The sequence below is a fragment of the Myotis daubentonii genome, chromosome 4 (assembly GCF_963259705.1).
Source record: "Myotis daubentonii chromosome 4, mMyoDau2.1, whole genome shotgun sequence".
Lineage (NCBI taxonomy): Eukaryota > Metazoa > Chordata > Mammalia > Chiroptera > Vespertilionidae > Myotis > Myotis daubentonii.
This window is the reverse complement of record NC_081843.1, coordinates 70,699,669-70,721,754: the sequence shown is the minus strand read 5'-3', so window position 1 is coordinate 70,721,754 and position 22,086 is coordinate 70,699,669. Positions and strand designations below refer to the sequence as shown.

Genomic DNA, 22,086 nt, shown 5'->3' with positions numbered 1-22,086 from the left:
AGAGTTTTAAAAAGTTGTCTCTGGCACCTGGTAAATTGATTTCATCAAAACATATATCTTTACTCAGGACAAAGGTAGATTCTTTCTCCCTCCTCCCTTTCCTAAGTCTCTTCTTCTCTGTCTCCTGCACCCCCAATCCGCTTTTCTATTTCACCAGCATTGTGTTGGCTTTTTTTTCTGAAAGCCCCATGTTTGTAATGTAGAGCTCACAGTGGGAATAGTTCTCTTATTTCTGAGATATAATTGAAAACTCAGAAGACATTGACTTTAATGTGGAATTTGATTCTTCCCCCAAAAATATTTTACACATTTACAGTTATAGCCCTCGGATATTAGTACTTTAGATGAGAAAGAGTTTGATCGTGAATGTGTATGAATGGTTTAAAGTCATCTTTGCAAAAGTGACAATAATAGGGCAGGCAGGCAGATAAGTAGGTTCTTAGGTACACATTTACTAATGGGAACTATAACCAGAAGAAAATAGTACATCAAATGGATGGAATATTTGTTTAAAAACTATTCTAAGTTCAATCAAATTTAAACCAATTATATTATTTTAAAAAGTATGTTTAATTGTGAACTATTAATAACAATATAATTCTATTAATAACAATATAATTCTATATTTTTATTAATTGAATAGCTTTAACTTTTTAAAGCTATTCAATTAATATATATCAATTGAATAGCTTTAATTTTTTCCTCCTAAACCTATTAAGATCAGTGATTCTCAATCTTGGCTGCATATTAGAATTAACTGAGGTTGAGGAAAGATTTAAAAATTCTTTATGTCTTGGTTGCACTCTTTTTATTATTTTTTAAAGGTTGTTTTTGTTTTTTATATATTTTTATTTATTTCAGAGTAGAAGGGAGAGAAAGAGAAACATCAATGATGAGAGAGAATCATTGATCAGCTGCCTCCTGCACATCCTGAACTGGGGATCAAGCCTGCAAACAGGGCATGTGCCCTTGACTGGAATCAAACCTGAGACCCCTCAGGTTTGGCTGTAAAGCAAGTAGTATTCCTGGGCTGAAGAAACTTCAAGGAGGCTAGTCACTAGGGAGAGGAAGCCAGGCATCATGATGTGACATCATTACCCAGACGGACACTTAGCATATTAGCCTTTTATATATATAGACTAGAGGCCCGATGCATGAAATTCATACAAGGGGCTCAGCCTTTGCAGCCCCGGCTGCCTCTGTTGGCCCTCACAGGCCCTCGCAGCCCCTACAGCCCCAACTGGCCCTCGCAGCCCTGGCTTCTTCCGGAAGGACGTCCAGTCTAATTAGCATATTGTAGATGAGTTTTGGAAGGCAGAGTTTACATTGATGAAAATCAATGGGAGAAACATATAAACAAAACAAAATGTATTTCAAACAGGATGAAGACTGGCGATTGAGCCCTTCCTTAGAAAGAAAAATATGGGAATAAAATATTCTTAGAATTCTATCACCATCTTACATTTGTTGACAAAGCCAATAGTTTCATTGTTAGGTAATGGAGAATCTGTGATTTCTCTCCATCTGGGGAGGATTCCCCTAATAAACAGAGCTCAAGCTGCGGTCAGGTACCAACTGAATGAAAGAGCCACCTCTTAATAGCTGAGGCAGGTGATGCTGAACAGCCCCAATGGTCAGAGATAAGCTAAGAAGGAAATTGGTTGATTTCAAGAAAGGCCTGGAATCACCCTCTGGGCTGACCCAAGTTGTTTCAAATGATGCGTGGCTATGAAGGTGACAAGATTTTATTGGCCTGAAAGAAATACAGAGAAAATAAATAAGTTTTGTTTGCTTCTCTAAGGACAAAGAAAATGTGTGTAGTGAATTTCCTCCCTAAGAGTGGGGATGTAGTCTGCTGTCAATGTCTCAGCTATCACCAGCTGAGAAGCAAAGACTACAGAGGCATTTTAAGTTGTGCCTCTAAATACTCCTAAGTGGACAGCCCAAGAAGTCAAGACAGGAAAGGGAATATGCTTTTCTTACACTTTCAGTGTTAGTTTATCGTTAGTTCATCCACGTCTCCCTCATATGCTCCAATAATCTTTTGCTTTTATTATTTTCCTGGCATATCTGACTCTCCTGGACAGGGTCCTTTTTACTCAAGAATAATCTTAGGATTAAGCTTTGTCACTTGGTTGGAAACTAAGGACATTACATCTGAACAGTTTAACTTGTTTTTATTTAAGCATGATGAAACTCCATAGGACTCTTCAGTACTAGTACCCAGTGGGTTTTGTATATGATCAGGTTATAGCAATACATGAAATTTGCATGCAAACTAAAAATTATATACTTCATCTGTGTTAGAATTTAAACACTAAAAGAAGTTTAATTTCATCTTCTTGAAATTTCTTCTCCAAGGTTTTCCAATGTATTCCAAATTAGAATGGGAAAAAATTTAAGTGCACTTTTTGTTTTAATATCAATGACTCAGACTGTTTTGGATGTGTTTGTGTTCAAGTCATTGTATCACCAATAGACTCTTGCACCCAATAATCTATTTCTACATACTAAGAAAATCCAAAAACAACTTTCCACACTGAAAATTCAGGAAAGGAATGGAAATATTAAAAAAAAAATGCCCCTTGTTATTGGAGTGGAAGAATTTTATTATATAAACAGAGATCTTTTAACTCAGAACTAATAATTGAAGTCATAAAGTATCTCAAGTATTTTAATCTAATCACCAACACAACAGATTTATGGAATTGCTAACCAATGAGCAAAATAAATTATACTTCGCATCATATAAAAAGAGAGAAAAAAAAAAGCCATTAGATTCTGGGATAGTACTACTGTTGATTTAGCAACACCATAAATATACTCCCTTTTTTTCTTAACATTGCAAAATTCCCAGGAAATGGAAATTGCTATGTGTTTACAATTTGAACTCAAATGTATTACAAAAAAATGGGTAGATGTCTTCTTTAAAATAATGTATTTATAGCGTTTGACACAAAGAATAATAGCTAAGGTTATACAATTCAGAAGAATCAAAAGATACTGCATTAACACAAAATTGTATTTTAATGTTTGTTTACCAGTTCATTGTATCTTACAGAAAATGAAAACATTATTTTTATAATACAGATTGGTTCCTTTCCTCCAATTTGTACTCAGGAGGTATTAAATGCCTTTAAATACTGATTTTCTTTAATCAGGTGCCTTACTGACTTTCCGTATTTTTTATTTCTCTTGTTGTACATCATTGCTGCTCTGGCAGTAGTGAGCTGTGATACAGTTAACTTCTCAACAAAACTGTCAGTTATCCACTGATTATTCTTGATGCATTCTATGCTGAGAACTGATAGTAATTCCCTTTTAATCCTCCCCTCCTAGTGGTCAGCTACTCCATAAGACCACCATATTCTTTGGAGCACTGAATCCAGAAACCCAGTATGGCTGCCAGCAACCAAATTGGAATCTCCTTTGAGTCTACTTTTAATTGCCAAAATAATAAGCAACTACATTATTGCATAAAATAAAACTTTACCAGGTACCGGCCCCCTTCCTATGCGAAAAAGTTTAAACTTACAAATACCATATTTGACTAAAAATTACTGTGCTAAATCTGGCAGCAGTCATTAAGAGATGGCTTCCAGTGTTAACGTGATTAACTTGCTTCCATTCCTATTGTCTTTTTATATGAATCCTTATTGTTTGGTTTTCAAATGTAGGTCTCCAGGTGAAACTTGCAGATAAACTTTGTTGCTTATATGGGCTACAAGTGTGAATCATGGACAAAATGATCCAAGCAAGATTTTCTAACACTGAGTCCCATCTTATTTCTCTGATAGCCTTGGAACCGAAGTCTGAGGAGCAATTTCTGAATTAGCCAATGTTGTACTGATTTTCAGTTCAGAAAGGTATTAGGATAACCTTTCTTTTTTCAATATTCTCAGTGATACATTGGGGAATGAAGTAGGAAAATAGACATTTGGTGGAAAATGGAAAATGGTAACATTAAAAAAACAAACCAAGAACTATTCAAGTAGAAGTCCAAAAGGGTAAGGAGATCCTCATCCTTTAGGGGAAATCAGAAGATAAAAATTCTGCCCGGCAGTATTTATTTTCTTTACAAGCTTAGAAAAATGGTGTGCTATCAATTTAGATTTTAATCAGCTAAAAGTCAGTCCAGAGTTTTTGATCAGCACCAGTTCCTACACTAGTTAGTATTCAAAAGTTAAGAAATGGTAGCTACTATGCTTAACATTATAAAGATAGAGCTTTGCAGCAATTAACTGAACATTATATATCTTCTTCAATATAAACTTGTTCCTACTTGCATTTCCAATAAAAATCATATAACATGGGTAATAATCATTCAAGTATGGGCTTCCTCCAGCGAGCTCACCCCCATAGTTGAGGTGTTAGAGTCACTCTTTTGGAGATAGTCCCATCTTTAAATAACATATTCATCTTATTATAGACCATTCAGATATTTTTAATTTAAAAGTTCAAGTTCTATTTATATCAGCAATGTTTGAGTTAAACCTCACAATCTCTTTGGATTTATATTTGTAATTTTTGCACAATTTGCATATCCAACCTAATGTAAAAATGTGCATGCATACACTGTCATCTTTTAATATTAAAACATCTGAAAATTTCCAGCTATGCTTTTGATAAAAGAAGTGATTTACTTTTATTTACAACATTTTATCTAGAAAATGTAAGTATAGTTATGGTTTTATTGACTTCCAATTGTTCTGTATCTTCCACACATGTAACTCTACATTTAGAGAGTACATTTATTAGAATTATTACAGAGCTTTAAATGCAACCACAATCAATTCAGGAAACAGATTTATTAACTCATGTTCACGGGAAGAAAATCTACATAAAAACATTCATGAAAGCACACCAGCTATGTCATACTTGGGTTATGATACTAAATCCCATTTATTAGAACTCATTGTGAAACAATGGGAAACCATAAAATGTAATTTGAATACAAATATTGGTCCCTGTGGGGTCTCAACAGTCATAAAAATATAGGAAAACAGAGCTTTATTTAAGATTGGAGCTGCTAATGCAAAAGTTGTTTTTCTGAAGCTGGCCTTACCTTTCCCTTACAGCCTGATGAATTTAGTGTAAACTCTATGATGACAGGTTGTGTTTCATTTACACCTAATGATGACCAGCAGGGAAAGTGATATCATGGACCACATTTTCTTATGGAGGAAGGTTTAGAACTACTTGGTTGACATTTTCCCCCCAACCACAGGCACCAGTTGGGCTTTCTAATGTACATACAAATAATAATAAAAAAAGAATTTTGAAAGTTGGGTCCTTATTTCTTGGTTAGGAAAGTGTGCAGTTATTCATTCCTTTTATGATTTAAATGTTTTAATGTAATGTAAATAAGAAGGAAATATTAAATAAAGTTATTTTTATAGGACAATAACATTTCATAGGCTAACATAAAATCAAGCTGCTAAATTTTACAATTTTTCTGTCCAGCAGTTTATCTATATAACTGCCCTGAGTAGATGCTAAATGCTGCTTAGCCAACGACCCTTAGAATTTAAATGTAACTCAGTAAAGCTACTCAAAAGATAACGCAATTCTTCTTAGGCGTGTGTAATTTTAATTAGAAGAAGGTAGAGTCTCTCATGGGTTAAATATTATCTGCTTATTTAAATTTCATACTTCATATAAACGGGGTTATTAAGGAATTTTAACTGTGCTTTTTACTATGCATTGGAGTCCATATGAATTCTTCTTCTTCTTTTTTTTTTTTTGGTCAAAAGGCAGGATGTTTGAAGAGTAAAATATTTTACTGGAGACTTGCAATAGGAACTGTTAGAAAAGTGTAGATTATTCCCCTGTGAGACTGAGTTTTGTGCCACCTCTCAGAATCTCAGTTTATGTAAAGAAGCCTTATGTCAAATCTGCTGCTCTGACTTGTTTCTTGTGCATTTCAAAATCGTACAAGTGTGTAAAATTTGTGCTTGTGGAAGCTGCTGCTCCGGGTAACTTTCCTTTCCTTAACCCTAGCAATCCTCAAATTATTGCATGCCCCGCCCATGAAAGGATGCCTCCTTGGGATGATATAGCCTAAAGGGTTTGGCTCAAAAGCCTCCTTATGTAGGACTTCCCTTAAAATTATATTAATTTATAATATATATTGAATGATAGCTTTACAAAAAACAAATTAATGAATTGGTCTTTATGAAAATGACTCTTTACAGTAAGTAAAAAAAGGGTTATCACAGTTTTGGTAACTTGCATGAGTTCATACGGAAAACAAAACAAAACGCCTTTCACATGTTCTGAATGACTTTAAACCCGACGTGCCCCAGGGCACGCTCAGTTGTATGCCCTGAAGCAGTAGACACCGTACAGCTTATGCTTTTTATCCGGGAAGCCGGCGAAGCGCACCGCGGCCTCGGTAGGACTGCAGCGCCTTCGCGGCCGAGAGATAGGGTAGCGGACACTGCCGTCCTCCAACCAGCCCGCATCGCAGCGGTCGTATCCCAGCAGCTTCCAGGCCGCGAATATCTGGCCCACTTTCGCAATCCGAGCACCATCGCTGAGACAGGCTTGCACCGCTTCGTCGTAGGTCAGCTTGGTGGGGTGGATCAGGTAGTAGAAGCGGCCTGCGGAGAGGAGGAGAGAGGTCAGTGGGCCTGTGTGCCACTGAGCCACGCAGGGAGGGGAGGAGCCCAACAGACGTGGGTTCCAGTGAAGTGGGGTATGGAGCAATGTCAGTAGAGGTTTTGGAACCTGGGACCTCAGTCAAATGTAGTGCCCCCGAGTCGCTCTCCATTAAATCAGTTGATTTTTCTTTGCCGCTTCATCCATGTTCAGACATGCCCTTTTGTAGCTTTGAAAGGGAAAAGGGAAATGGCAGATGCAGTTTCTGTTCGCTAATTAGTGACTAAAAGGCCCTTCTGTGGTGCTAGGGAAGACAGAAGTCCACGCTCAAAGCAAGGGCTATTGAAATTCTGCCTGTGGCGGGACTGAACCCCAGCACAAGTTTCTGGAGAGGCAAAATTTGAATGTGAAAGGATCAAAAAACATTCCTGACATAAAAGTCTATTTAAAAAAAATCAAAGCCCTCAAGTCCTTTTCATTACAGGTATCAATAAGACATTCTTCTTCTTCAAAGACTACAGTATGAAAATGCAAAAAAAAAAAAAATACAGGAAGTCACTTGCCATAAATAATACTGGCTCAGACTGTGGACCTAGTCTGTTCACTCCCTAGCAGAGGATGCATTTACTTATTTTTTCCAACTTTATTCTGTGGGAGCCTGATACCTAAGTGTTTTTGGTTTTTGTTTTTCAATTTCACAAGAAAGAGCAAGCTAATCTCACCCACTTATTGAATAGTGTTAATTACTGAGATTCCTTCAATATGTATAAAATACATAAAATATGACATCAACTGACTGAAGTGGCATATGCCAATTGAAGATTTCCGGTAGAATATAATCACTCTCTTATCTGATATACATTGTAATGTAATATCTCCTTACCCCTCATTAAACATAGATTATTGACGTGTAAATCAATGCTTGCCAATTCTTTCTAGACTAAGATGATGTGGTTCTGAGAAAGAGTGGAGGCCGCTGGAACATTAGCTACTAGCGTTAGTTCTATCATCTACACCAGAGGTCAGCAAGCTACAACAGGAGTCAAATGAGGTTTCATTCGAACATAACCACACCCCTCCATTTAATATTGCCTATGACTGCTTTTGTGTTACTATACACAAAGCTACATTGATTGAGTAGTTGAAAAAAGAGGCCATATGGCCCACAAAACAAAAAATATTTACTATCTGGCCCCATACAGAAAGTTTGTTGATCCCTGATTCCTTGCAATTTTTTTCCAAACATGTCACCAGGGAACTTATATACCAATGAAGGGGGTCAGAGTTTACTTCATGGGTTTGTGGCCTGTGCAGTGGCACATGGCCTCATGATTAGCTTACTGCCTTGCTGTCACCATCTTAAAATTCTCAATGATTTTTGATCAAGGAACCAACATTTTCACCCCCACATTATGTGGCTGGGCCTAGATGGAGCAAGGTAGGGCTGGGAGTGATGTTGAAGGCAAAGAATCAGTCATCAACATGGAAGCAACCTGGATCTCTTTTCTTCTGCTTTCACCGGCAATGTTATTTCTATTTATTCTTTTTGCAAACTTCTCTTCACCCTGAGCTTTGCTGATCATTTATGAATATACTGACATTGTAAGTTAGTGAAGGAGAACATGACACAGAAGCCACCCTTACTTCAACCTGGAGAGCTATATCCTAGGGCGGGCACATGGTAGCAGCAGCATCCTTGCAATAAGAAACAGACCCCAGACAACATCATAGCTTAAACTATTTTATAGTAACAATCAGACGCAATAAAACCCAAGAATAGTGGAAGTCTACACTTTTGCTTGACTTCTGTGGATTTTAAAAAAATTTAGGACATCAAAGAACTTTTTTTATATCTTTTCAAACTAGAGCAATACTTCAAAGCTTTTATCTTTTTAAGTAGATAAGATTGAAAGTCAAGTGTAGCGTCATAGTACCTATTAGTCAATGGTGGAGGGAAGAAGGCAGTTCAGTTAATATCTTACCATTGAAGTTGGATGTAAAGCAGAACACATCATATCTGCTTTTATCTTTATCCCAAAACCCATAGTTCCTGACACCAGGCACGGTGTTCTGGCCTCCGCAGGGCTCCCTGGGCTTGGTGATGGGGTATTGCACTGAGCCATCGCTGAGCCAGCCAGCGTTGCACCAGTCCAGCCCACCCCGCCAGGCATCATACAGCTGGTCGAAGGAGGCAATCACAGCATCCTGGTCCAGACAAGCCTGCTGTGCCTCATGAAAATTGAGATTATAGCGCCCCAGTCGTGGAAAGTAAGGGAAGACCACACCTGTCCAAAGGAGAAAGCATGGGGTTATTGGTGGCACCAGAGTAACAGGTATAGGCAAATCACACTTTACTGGCAAAACAAAAACAAAAACAGAAACAAAAACAAAACAAAACATAATAGAATCTCCATCAGATGAAGTCGCAGTTTTTGGACAACTTACAGTGGTTTCTCATGGTCCCTCTCCCCTTCAAACAGCCTCTCAGCTCTAAGCATGTCCCAGTGTGCTATTTGATTTGATAACTTCAATGATTTATCTCTTTTGCTAAGAGTTCAACTCAAGCCTTGAAATTCTCCTTTCTGATGTGATTCACCTGCAGATTATATTTTCCAAATAGCTCTCCTTGAGAATTTAACATCTGCTACTGGTTACTAAGCCTAAAAGTGTTTTCCTGAGCTCCCTTTGTCTGGGAAAAAAATCAATATTGAATACTAAGCATGGTAGGGGATGTAGAAATAGTGCTGAAAGAGAAGGTATATGTCAAAATTCACAATGTTTTTTTCTTAGTAATTATTCTTATATAATTACTAATTCATTTAATATTGTATTTTAAATGCAAAAACAAAGATCAATTATTCAAATGTAGATAATAATATATAATTTGGGTTTTTTTTTATTGCTTAAAGTATTACAAAAAGTATTACATATGTCTCCTTTTTTTTCCCCCCCGCCCTTGACAATCCCCTGGCCTCCCCTACCCCCCAGTGTCTTATGTCCATTGGTTATGCTTATATGCATGCATACAAGTCCTTTGGTTGATCTCTTACCCACCCTCCTCCTGCCCTCCCACCCTCTCCGGCCTTCCTGCTGTAGTTTGACAGTCTGTTCGAGGCAGCTCTGCCTCTGTATCTATTTTTGTTCATAAGTTTATAATGGTCTTTATTATCCAGAAATGAGTGAGATCATGTGGTATTTTTCCTTCATTGACTGGCTTATTTCACTTAGCATAATGCTCTCCAGTTCCTAAAAACTTGCAGATAAGTAACTTTCATTTAGAAGGCTTCTGATTTGGAGAAACCCGAAAGTGAAATCCTTTGCATATCTAACAAAAATCTAATTAAACAGTCTTATTTCATCTGAATAAAGCAGTTCTTTACTAGGAAAAACACCTCCATAAAAAACATCACAGCTCTCTTATTTGTTTCAATTTTTACTATAGCCCTTCATCTCCTTCCCCACCCCCCTCCGCCCCCGTCCTATACAAGGTAGGTATAGAATAGACATCTGTTGATTCAGTTAATGCCAAAGAATAAATATTTTAAAGGGCAAAACCTTTAGCAAATGTAAATGGTGTGACTTGGCACTTGGCTTTGCCTGGGAAGATGCAATGGTTTTCCAAAAGCATACTTTTCAGTCAAATAATCAAGAGGTGATTGAGTTGTCTTACAGCCTGCTGCTCAGTTACTTCAAAAGACACGGATTACATAAGAAAGCAAAGTTATACCATTTGCTGGACTTTAAGAAGGACCACTGCATCAAAATGTCTCCCCCATAGTTGCTAAAAGATAATTCAGTGCGATTGTTCAAGTCCTTGCCTTGGCTTTTTAGAATGTAATTAGAAATAATTAATATTTTACCATGTGGAATATAAAACATTGTCCCACTGACAGTAACTTGGTGAATTATATCACATGAGCTATTTTTTATGAGACCGCCGACCCTATTGAAGATGAATGTACAATTCACTAAGAGTGTAACCAGTACAGAGGAAATGTTTTCTTTTATAAGTTGTCCTGGAAGACTCTACAGAGATTTCAATAGCCTGGATCAAGTCGCGTCAGCCGAAGGGTTCTGCAGGGCACGTTTGTCCCTCTGGGGCAGTCCAGCTGGCACTGTCCACTGCAGGCAAAGATCCAGGAAGGCTTCCCGGTCTCATCCTGCCTTCTCAGGTTCTTGGCTGAGGGATCTGTAAGCTGAACCAGAGCCAACATGAAGGAGGAAAAGGCTCTCCGGGTTGCCACTGCCCCCTGCAGTGATGATGGAAGGGCAGGCTGGAGGTGGCTCTACCTAAGAAGAGCCATGCTCAGGCACCTGGCTGAGAACCTAATTAGCGCCCTAAAGGAACGGCCACAGTGCTCCCTGTCCCCTGTGCCTTACCGCTTCTTTCCTCAGCAGCCCCAGGAATGCTGCTATAAAAATACCTAATTTATCCATAGAGATTTCTTTAGCAGCTGAACATCAAGTGAGAGAAAATCTCAGTCTCTCAATGTGGCGAGAGGAAGAAATTATATGGTTTGAATTCCATTTCTCATATGGCTCAAGATGGTAACAGTGGAGAATGTAGAGTATTTTAATTTAAAATAATTAAAAAAAAACCATGACAATATTTTGGGTTTAAATTTATTGTAGTATATTTAGGGACTTTCATGGGTGTTAGGAAAAAAATTTTCTTTAGTAATTAGTCCTTGATTGATCACTGAATGTTACTGATAAAATATTGATTCAGTTCTAAATCCAGTGTAACATCTTTTTGAGTTTCTTTCAAATTTAACATAATTTCAAGCAAGCATTTCTTAAAGTAAAAATGAAACTCTATCTTAAAATTTTACTATTTTTCAATTATAAGAATAAATGATCAACTTACTGTTTTATTAACTTAAAAGATATACATACATTATAGTTAATGTTTGATGATGCTGGAAAGAACACATTTCTAGTACATCAAAGTTACTGTCTATGTTTTACTCGGCCAAGACTTTAAAAGCTTCAGTGTATCGTACACATTTACTGCATACGTTTAAACACTCAGATGTTTCTTACAAGCAGGGGCATTTCTGAACTACATGTTTGTTAGCATTTACTTATTTACCTATTTTACTTCCAGCTTGTTAAGATTTCAGCATCTCAGACTATTACAAAAACCTTCTTGACTCTGGGAAAATGTGCAATTCCTACAGCTGAATTATGGAGCAAACGGTGATTGTTTTTATCCAGCACTTATAAAAAGTTAAACTTTCATGGGTATGAAGAAGGGTGTATAGCTATTTTCCAAGTATAATGATTTTATACTTATATGTCAAGATATAATGAGAAGCTCTTTACTTTTCCATAGAGGTCTGGTATGCATCACTACAAAAGGGATTAATAAGAATGATACATCACATGGAAATGAATAATATCAAATGATGTGAGTAGTTTCATCAGTCCAAATATGTTTTGAAAACACATTCTTTAAGATTTAGGATTGCACAGTTCAATTCATCCTAGCTGTTGGCAAATATCAATTTGTTAGACATATGAAAGTTTTCATACCATGGTACATGTAGAAACTAAAGTAAATTGCAATAACTCCATAAAGTAAATATATTTAGTAATAAAAAGGCAGAGACCATGCCGCATAGTTTCACCTTCCTCTGTGCCTCTCATAGTGCCTGGCAATGCTGTGTACATATGTAAACTTATTTTTCTATTTCTGAAAGTCCTCAGATTACATTTTTGTGTATTTGGGCTCAATTTCACCAATGTTCATGGATATTAATTTGAATTAATAAAAACTGAAAGCACAAGGTGGCTTTTGATCAGGAGCCAAGAACTACAACTAAGAGAGACGAGAAGATCATACAAATGCACTTTACTCCATTGTGTAATTTATTAGATAAGTAAAGCTAATAGTTCTCCATACATGTGATGGGGTCCTGAGGGCTTCAGAGGTAGATTTTCCATGATGTGCTAGTGGACCAAACACATACTTTCCCAAAGGCACAGATCCATCCTAGGCTATGAAAGGAGCTCCTAACAAGCACACACTTACAGTTTATGTGCACAGAAAGAGGTTGTTCTATCAGTGCAGCCGAAATGTATCCTCCAGGGCAAAGAAACTCGAAGTCATGAATATAAGGAGTTCTGAGATACGTGAGAAACCACACAGAAGAGTTTCCCTACTGGTGGGGCATTTAGAGTGTGTGTGGGCTTTGGGCAGAGGGGACACAGGAGGACAAACACACTTTTTATTATTTAGCTTTATATACATTTTTGTTTTTGAATCTACTGAATGTAATATATATATATATATATATATATACATATATATATATATACATATATATATATATATATATATATACATATATATATATATATATATATATATATATATATATATATGTATGCTAGGGGCCTGGTTCACGAAATTCATGCACTGGGTGTGTGTGTGGGGGGGGGAGTGTCCCTCAGCCCAGCCTGCCCCCTCTCACATACTGGGAAGCCCTCAGGCGTTGACCCCAATCACCCTCCAATTGCAGGATCAGCCCCTTGCCCAGGCCTGACGCCTCTGGCCTAGGCGTCCAGCCCGGGCAGCGAGGACCTGCAGTGGCAGCGGGGGGTGCCGCGATCGCGCGGGCTCCACCCCTGCCCCTGCAGGAAGCCTCTGGCTGAGGCGTCCGGCCCGGGCAGCGGGGACCCACAGCTGCAGCGGCCCCGCGATCGTGGGCTTCGCTTTAGGCCCAGGCAAGGGACCCCTAGCTCCTGGGACTGCCAGCTTCGACCGTGCCCAGCTCCCATCGCTGGCTATCACTGGCCAGGGCGGAAAAGGCACCTGATTCTCCGATCATGGCTGGGGGGCAGGGCAAAGGTGGCCCCAGGGCCGCCTTTGCCCTGCCCCCCAGCTCTTAGCTCCCCCCTGGGTTTCTGATCACTGTCAGTGGCAGGGGGCTTCTTCCTGCTTTCCCTTTCGCCTCCCTGCATTGTGCCTACATATGCAAATTAACCACCATCTTGTTGGCAGTTAACTGCCAATCTTAGTTGGCAGTTAATTTGCATATAGCCCTGATTAGCCAATGAAAAGGGTATCGTCGTACGCCAATTACCATTTTTCTCTTTTATTAGTATATATATATATATATATATATATATATATATATATATATACACACAAAATTTTACCTTATTGTTAAATTAAGTTTTCACAGTTACTTTACAGAATGCAGTTGCATGTACTTCAGTTAGTAGATGTCCTTCACAAAACTTGTAATTATTTTGAAACTAAGATAATTTTAGAAGTATAATAAAAAAAATATCAAGTCTGAGAAACTAAGATGGCGGCATAGGTAAACACCGGGAAATTGCTGCTTCCCACAACAACTTCAAAAATACAACGAAAAGACAAAACGGACATCATCCAGAACTACAGGAAGGCTGGCTGAGTGGAAATTCTACAACTAGAAGGAAAGAAAAACACACTGAGAGCCAGAGGAGCTGCTGAAGTAAAGTGCAGAGGTACGGAGGCTCAAGTGCGTGCGCGCGCACGGAGAAAGGGGCTGGCACCTGAGGACACGGCTGTATTTTTGAATCGGGAGGGAGTCACAAGCTCCCAACTGCTCTGAACTCCGGTTCTGGGAAGTCTCTGGGGACCCAGGACTCATACGGGGAGAAACTGGACTGTCTGGCAGCAGGCAGAACTCTGAACTTGAGGGCGGCTTTCCCTCAGAGGTGGTTGCAGCAATTACTGGGATACTGGGACACTGAGACGCGCGGCCCCTTAGGGCAGGGCTGAGGATCCATCATAGCTGCTTGCTCCACCCTTTGATTCCCTGAGACCCCGCCCCACCCAGGCTGCGGCAGAGGCTTTTGCATATGAATGCCCCGGCCCTTTGCAACCTGAAAATTACCTAACAAAGTGCAGCTGGGCCAGACAGACCCAGAACTTCCAAGAGAAGGCCCAAGGCCCCACAGCAGCTTGCATTGCTTCACAGCTGGGCCTCATCAGGGCACCTCCAAACTCCAAAAAAGGAAGGGGAATCTGCAGTTCTCTTTGTAGCTCCTGCCGGGTAACCTCAGGCAGAGGCTAAATTAGCACCTCCTTAGATCCAAGAGCCAGTGTACCCAGTTGTCAGAGGGGGACCATCCAGATTACAACTCCTCAGATCCATAAGGGACACACTCAGGGGGCAGACTCAGTGAGCACCAAAGCCCCACTGAAGCAAGTCTTGCCCCAGAAGGGTGTCTTCAGCACAGAAGTTCTCCCACTACAGACACAGCTGATTCTCACTGCCAATTGGCCTGGAGGTCAATTCCTCCCAGTGATCCTACAACAATCAAGGCATAACTACAACAAGACTGTGCACAAAGCCCACAAGGGGGTGCACCAAGAGTGTCCACCTCAGGTAACTGGGGAGGCTGAGCCACTGGGCCCTACAGGACACCTAGCACATAAAACCACTCTACCAATGCGGAAGCATAAAAAATGTGGAGACAAAGAAACAGGTTACAAATGACAGAAATGGAGGAAAGCAAATGACTGGATATAGAGTTCAAGGCCACGTTTATAAGGTTTTTCAAGAATTTTATGGAAACCGCCGATAAATTTAGTGAGACCCTGGAGGATATGAAAAAAGACCAACTAGAAATTAAGCATACACTGACTGAAATAAAGAATAATATACAGAGATCCAACAGCAGACAAGAGGATCCCAAAAATCAAGTCAAAGATTTGAAATACAAAGAAACAAAAAATACCCAACCGAAAAAGAAAAAAGAAAAAAGATTCCAAAAATATGAAGATAGTGTAAGGAGCCTCTGGGACAACTTCAAGCGTACCAACATCAGAATTATAGGGGTACTAGGAGAAGAGAGAGGGCAAGATATTGAAAACCTATTTGAAGAAATAATGACGGAAAACTTCCCCTACCTGGTGAAAGAAATAGACTTACAAGTCCAGGAAGCGCAGAGAACCCCAAACAAAATGAACCCAAAGAGGACCACACCAAGACACATCATTATTAAAATGCCAAGAGCAAAAGACAAAGAGAGAATCTTAAAAGCAGCAAGAGAAAGACAGTCAGTTACCTACAAGGGAGTACCCATACGACTGTCAGCTGATTTCTCAACAGAAACCATGCAGGCCAGAAGAGAGTGGCAAGAAATATTCAGAGTGATGCATAGCAAGAACCTACAACCAAGATTACTTTATCCAGCAAAGCTATCATTCAGAATAGAAGGTCAGATAAAGAGCTTCACAGATAAGAAAAAGCTAAAGGAGTTCATTACCACCAAACCAGCATTACATGAAATGCTGAAAGGTATTCTTTAAGAAGAGGAAGAAGAAAAAGGAACTCTTACCATTTGCCACAGCATGGATGGAACTGGAGAGTGGATAAATACCACATGATCTCACTCATTTGTGGAATATAATGAACAACATAAACTGATGAACAAGGACTGATCCAGAGACGGAGAGGCATTGATTGGACTGTCGGGCCTTGGAGGGAAGGTAGGGGAGGGTGGGGGTAAAGGGGAAAGATCAACCAAAGGACTTATATGCAAGCATATAGGCCTAACCAATGGACACGGACAATGGGGGGGTGAGGGCATGAGCGGGGGTGGGGGGAGGTAGGGGGTAACGTGGGGATAAGGACACATATGTAATATCTTAATCAATAAAAAATATATTTAAAAAAAAGTTGGGAAAAAATATCAAATCTGAATTTCTTAATAATTATGTAATGAGATTTAAATTTTGAATAGCATAAAGCAGTTTCTGAATATTATTCAGTTACACTGCACATTTCTCCTATGTGCAAATGTCTTCAATTTTGCACATAAGCACTGTGTGTACCCTTCAAATATGAAAGTTGGAATCATAGAGAGACTACAAAAAGCAAAAGAATTAAAAAATATGCTATGAATGGACTTTCGGTTTCTCACATCATCATTATGGTAGCCACTGGTCATGAAAAACAAAGAGTAATGATTAATTATAGTTTCTAAGTTTGACGTGATTTATAGATACTTACCTTGTAAATCTAATGATACCACCACAGTATCATCTTCTAATCCTTCAATCACCTCACACTTATATTTCCCATAATCCTCCAGGGTGAGGTCTGTGATCACCAGGGAAGCATCATTATCACTGCCTCCTTTCAGAAACACTCTCCCCTGGTAGCCTCCATAGGCTTTCTTGTGGAATCCCATGGAAACAAAAACATCCACTTCCTTGAGGTAATCTGAAGTTAGCTTGGTCCACTTAATTCGGATTTTGTGGGTTCCTGAGCCAAATGCCGTAGGGTCTCGAAAAAATTTACATGGCAGTGTAACATTGCCACCTCTGTGTGAGAACACCTTGGCTTGTTCTGCTTCCACAAGTAGACGGGGGCCATTTTCTGCTGTAATTTAAAAAAGAAAGAGAAGAACAATTAAGATGCGTTTAGACATTTTTATGAAATGAAATATGCTACCAATCCAGGGTATCCGATGAACAGCAACATTGGGTGATAAGCGTCTTTGCATTGTTGAGCAGTGGTCTCTTTGAGCCACCTAGAAAGGTACCTCTGATACTTAGAGGGCATAAAGTAGCTATGTCTTTTACTAGTAAACCATTGAAAAAAGGAAAAATGTGCACTGTAATCACTAAGAAATATTGGGTATAAAGCTCCATAGTCATCTGAAGTTTGGTGATTTCATAATAAATTTTATTTTTTACATTTAAATATAAAAATGTAGAAACAAGATGAAGAGAAATGACAAAGTATCATGGCTATTTCATTAATATAGACCAAAAATTTTGTAGGCAAACTTTTCTCTTCCTAGGTGAGCTTTCTAATACAATAAATCTGTATTGTATTTATGAAAAAAAGTATAAAACAACATGATTAACTTTTATTATGCTTCTGGCCAAATAACTTAGAATAACCTCACACATGGCCTCTATTCAAATATATACCCGTGATTAAAATGTCATTCTGGAGTATTTTAAGCAGCATGTACATATTTTATTTTCACAAAAGGTATTTTTAGCAAAGGCTTTATAAAACCTGCAGATTTTGAAATATATTCCTCAAAACTTGAATGTTAAAAGTGTATCCAAAGTTATACTTATTTTCTGATTAACCAAATAATTACTTCTTTATTCCTTTAAAGCTCCTTCTACTCCCTCTCTCTTTGTTTCCTGCTATTTCTTATTTAACAGTTATCTTATCACATCCACCTTTCATTTCCTTGCCCTTTCGCTTTCCTCGTCCCTCCTCCAAGGACTTTATTGCCTCCCAGAGAGTACTGCAGTGCTCTAAGCTTGCCAAGTCAGCAGGGCTGCGGTTCGCTAGAGAACCTGCTGTTATTTTCAGATCTTGGCTTTCTCTGGGGTTTCCCCTGGTTAGCTCATTGTGCTTCTGACCTTGACAAGGTCTCTTGAGGATGTGCAAGATTTGAAAACGAGAAAGTGATATAAGAACTCCTGGAAACACAAAGCTTCTCATCTATGCACAGCCTTCAAAGGCTGCCAAGACTGCCTTTCATGTAGCCCTGCCTGCCTTAGGCAGGTAGGTACTGAGTAACTTTTGTCCATGAATCATTTAAGATACACAAGATACCATGAAGAGTAGCCACTCATCTCCAGGCAGATCTCAAAACGTATTCAATGGCATGCCTAGGATTCAGATTTTAAAATATAAAAGTTTACAAAAATAGATACAATGGTTTTATTTTTATCATATAGCAAACAGAATTATGTAATATTGAAAAACAAACATAATTTCATGTATAAGTCAGCCCCAATCCTCAGAAACTGAAAAGTTTAACAAAGCCATTAATAATCCCACTTTGAATAGATTAAAAAAAAGAGGAGAGAGGACAATTGCTTAATTAAAACGAATCCAGATCATTAAGCATTTCCTTTAGATTCTATTTTTTATCTTCTTATTTTAGGACCACGGAATTAGAGGAGATGAAAAGTAAATATCTCCCACTCTATCTATCCTACATGTAATTTTCCCCTATTACTGCATCCAAGTTCTACCTAAATCTCTCTAATGTCTTCTTTCTGGGAGGAGGAAAAAAGCTGTTGCCTAAGTTTGCGTAGTTATGTCTGAGGGCTACAAAGAACATCTCCCCAGCCCCGTGGGAGGACACCTGGGGGTTGGGCCGTCTCCTGCAGGGACTTGAGTTTAGACGTGACACACAGCTACAAGAGGTTTCCGCCCTGGTGGGTGTGGCTCAGTTGATGGAACATCCTTCTGTGCACTGAGAGGTCACTGGTTCAATTCTGCATCAGAGCACATGCCTGGGTTGTGGGCTCCATGCCCAGTAGGGGGCATGCAGGAGAAAGCAGATTGATGTTTCTCTCACCGATGTTTTCTCTCTCTCCCTCTCCCTTCCTCAATAAAAAATATATTTTTAAAAAGAGGTTGCAGTTTCATGATTCTTCTAAGCTTTGTAAAGTCAAAACTAATGCCCAAATGCACTGGAATAGGGGTATTACAGTAGTTAGGCACAGGGCTTTAATGTGATAAAGACTTTGTTGTAGCTTCATCTCCTTAATGTACTGGGTGTGTAGCCTTGAGCACGTTCTGCAACATCTAAATCCCAATTTTATTGTATGTGAATTAGGGTAGTAATATCTACTAGAGTAGACACATAAACCACTTAAAATAATGGCTCACCCAAAGTAAGTGTCTACTCACTGCTAACTGTTCCTACTGCATATACTTCCCACAATATTTCTCAAATATGACACTGCCTGATATTGAGAATAATTTTGGCATATATTAACCTATATTGTCATTTACTTATACATTTTTGATCCATATGGAGTAAAAAAATATACAAATACCACCTCCATTATGCAGGAAACTTGGAAATTATCGTGTGGTTTACCATAATCATAAGGTGTTCCAGAATGAATACAAGATCTGAGTGTTTTATAAATTAAAGAGTTAAAGGAAAGATCAAAACTCTCGTGCAAAGGACTGAGACTTCTAATTTTTTTCTGTGGTTAACTGTAAATAATCTTGTAGTATTTTAGAAGTATAAGCTTCTGATTTTTTTTAGGCACTGTTTATTTTACTCCAGCATTGTGAGTAGATGGTGACTTTGTGCTATAATATTGAGAACTGAGCAGGCACCAATAATCCACTGGCTTCCCACAAAACAATGTTTCTAATCAGCCAGAGTGTACAAATTTCTACCATTTTTATTTTTATCTTTTGGGGGGCTAAGTGCCAAAAGTAATAGATGCCAGAAATCTCTGACTGAAATTCAAAGAACCCTAAGAAAGATGTGTAAATTGTAACACATTGAGTGACTGAGAGCCATGTTCATTAACCTAAAGTCCTGACTTGACCTGTTGAGAATATCTTATTTTTTTAGTTTGCTTGTCCTTAGAAGATCCACAGTGAAAATTATAGAGCATTGAAGGTGGAGGGGAAGTGGCCTGTTGCAGAACAGGTGAGATGTAGGCATGAGCACTGGCCAGTGAGTCAGGAGCTCTGGGTTCCATTGCAGGCTCTACCAGGATTTAGCTATTTGAGTGACAGATCTGTCATGAGGACATTGAGTTTAAGATTCTTTCAGACTTGCTATGGCAAGCTGTCATGATAGTGATCAGCCAGGAAACTCATTAAACTGGAGAGGAAGAGGGAAGGCACAAAGAGCAGGAAGGGGACTGAGTGCTGATGACAAACTGTGCTGTCTTGCCTAGAGGAAGTCTTGAATCTGATCATTGGATGCAAAAACCTGGACCCTTAAATTTATGTTTAAATCAAAACTGTTTGATCAACATGCAGTTGCAAAGCAAATATAATGTAAAAGATAAAAATAAACCTTGAGAACCAGAATGAGTATTGCTTGTTTTCCTTTATATATATACAAACAAACAAGGAACTTATATGTGCTTATTTGGGGGGTTTCAACTTTTCTTAAGTTCAATTTGTAAATTACATAAGTTTCCTATTTCTATTAGTGAGTTTCAATGACAATGACTTGAAAATTTTGATGCCCTTCAAAGACCACAGTTGTCTCCAGGGAAAACAGCAGGACCTCGTTATTATTTTACAAATTTTGTGAAATCCAGGACACTGTTCAGTTTCACAAAATTATAAAAGCAGTGGCATGACCAAAGGACTGATCTTTGTATTGCTTTATAATTTAGGTGAAGTCTTTCAAACAGTAGAAAAAGTAAGTAGTTGCAGAAAAACAATTAGAAATATGGTATTGGGCTATTTATTGTTCTTAGTTTTATTCAAAATATAATCTTTTTTTTTGCCATTCCTAGCCAAAAAAAAAAAAAAAATGCAAAGGTAACAGAAAGAGGAGAAGGTGCTACAGATCAAAGTTTTCTTTTCAAAATAAATTATGCATTTTCAAATAAACCATCTTGGTTGGTTACTTTCTCACTGGTGTATAGATGAAGTAGTCTACAGACTTTGGACTTCCTAGACCAATAAAATGTAAAAAGGAAAAACAAAAAATTGGGGACTATAATATGGCTGAATAAGGTACTAAACTAGGACATTAAAAATACCTCCCTCTACCACCATCATCTGAATTTTTTTTTATTGTGGAAAAATATACATAGCATTTGCCATTCTAAGTATTCTAAAGAGCACATTTCAATGGCATTAATTACTTTTGCCATGTTGTGCAACTACCCCCACTACCTATTTCCAAAGCGTTTCATCAACCCAAACGGAAAGCTAATTCCTCCCTGATATTCCAAACTGGGAGGCAGAGACTCAACTGTCAGCTCCATGATGAGTCATTTGAAAAAATCTGCACAGGTTTTAAAAATAGTTCCTTATTTTTGTGACATCTGTTCTCACTGTAGTGGGTTTGGATGTGTAAGACTAACACTTTGGAAGCTGTTACTCTCATTAGGGTAGCCAAAGCTGCCCGAGGATGAGCAGCCAGAACGGATTTGTATCCTAACTGCTGTGCCTGCCACAGTCTCCTGAAAACAATCCCTCTGCCTCCTCTCCACGCCTCGTTCACATTGTTCCTTTCACAGCAACATAAGGCCTGGCACGCGCTGGTGTCCGTGACTGACATCGACCAGTGTGCCTAGAGCCTGTGCTTGGCTGTAGCAGTAGACGTGGACACCTACTATTGCTTTATGCAATTAGATAGCTCTCAAAAATTAAATATACGTGTTAAAGACAATATTTAAGCAGAATGACTAATTTAGACATTGGTCTCTCATTGTACCTTACATAAGAAGAAAATGTGGAGTATCTTACTCATGAAACTTAAACTGTTTATAATTATGTTGTTTCCCTCAGATTGGAATGAATCTAATGTTTCCTAAAGCTGCTCACCTGGAGTGAGAAGCTCCCATCATTTCGCTGTAATTCTGATGTGTCTGCTCAGCTTTGCATTGGAAACTCTTTCTGGTCCTAGCTCTGCCCAACCCTTACCTCCATCCAGCCTTTACTGTCCTTTTGTGTGTGTGTCTTTTTGTTTATGCTTTTCTAAAAAAATATATTTTTATTGATTTCA

The 22,086-nt window shown here is 38.6% G+C and overlaps 1 protein-coding gene across 1 annotated transcript in view; it reads right to left on the bottom strand.

Moving 5' to 3' along the window:
• Positions 1–3,008: 3,008 nt before the first annotated feature.
• HAPLN1 (hyaluronan and proteoglycan link protein 1) overlaps positions 3,009–22,086 on the bottom strand; it is a 77,649-nt gene continuing 58,571 nt past the window's right edge. Inside the window, exons 3-5 of the mRNA XM_059694160.1 lie at positions 16,614–16,985; positions 8,583–8,885; positions 3,009–6,602 (exon numbers count right to left, since the gene is read on the bottom strand). Of these exons, the coding sequence (XP_059550143.1) occupies positions 6,313–6,602; positions 8,583–8,885; positions 16,614–16,985 (965 nt within the window). The 3' untranslated portion in view covers positions 3,009–6,312. The remainder of the gene's footprint in view (positions 6,603–8,582; positions 8,886–16,613; positions 16,986–22,086) is intronic.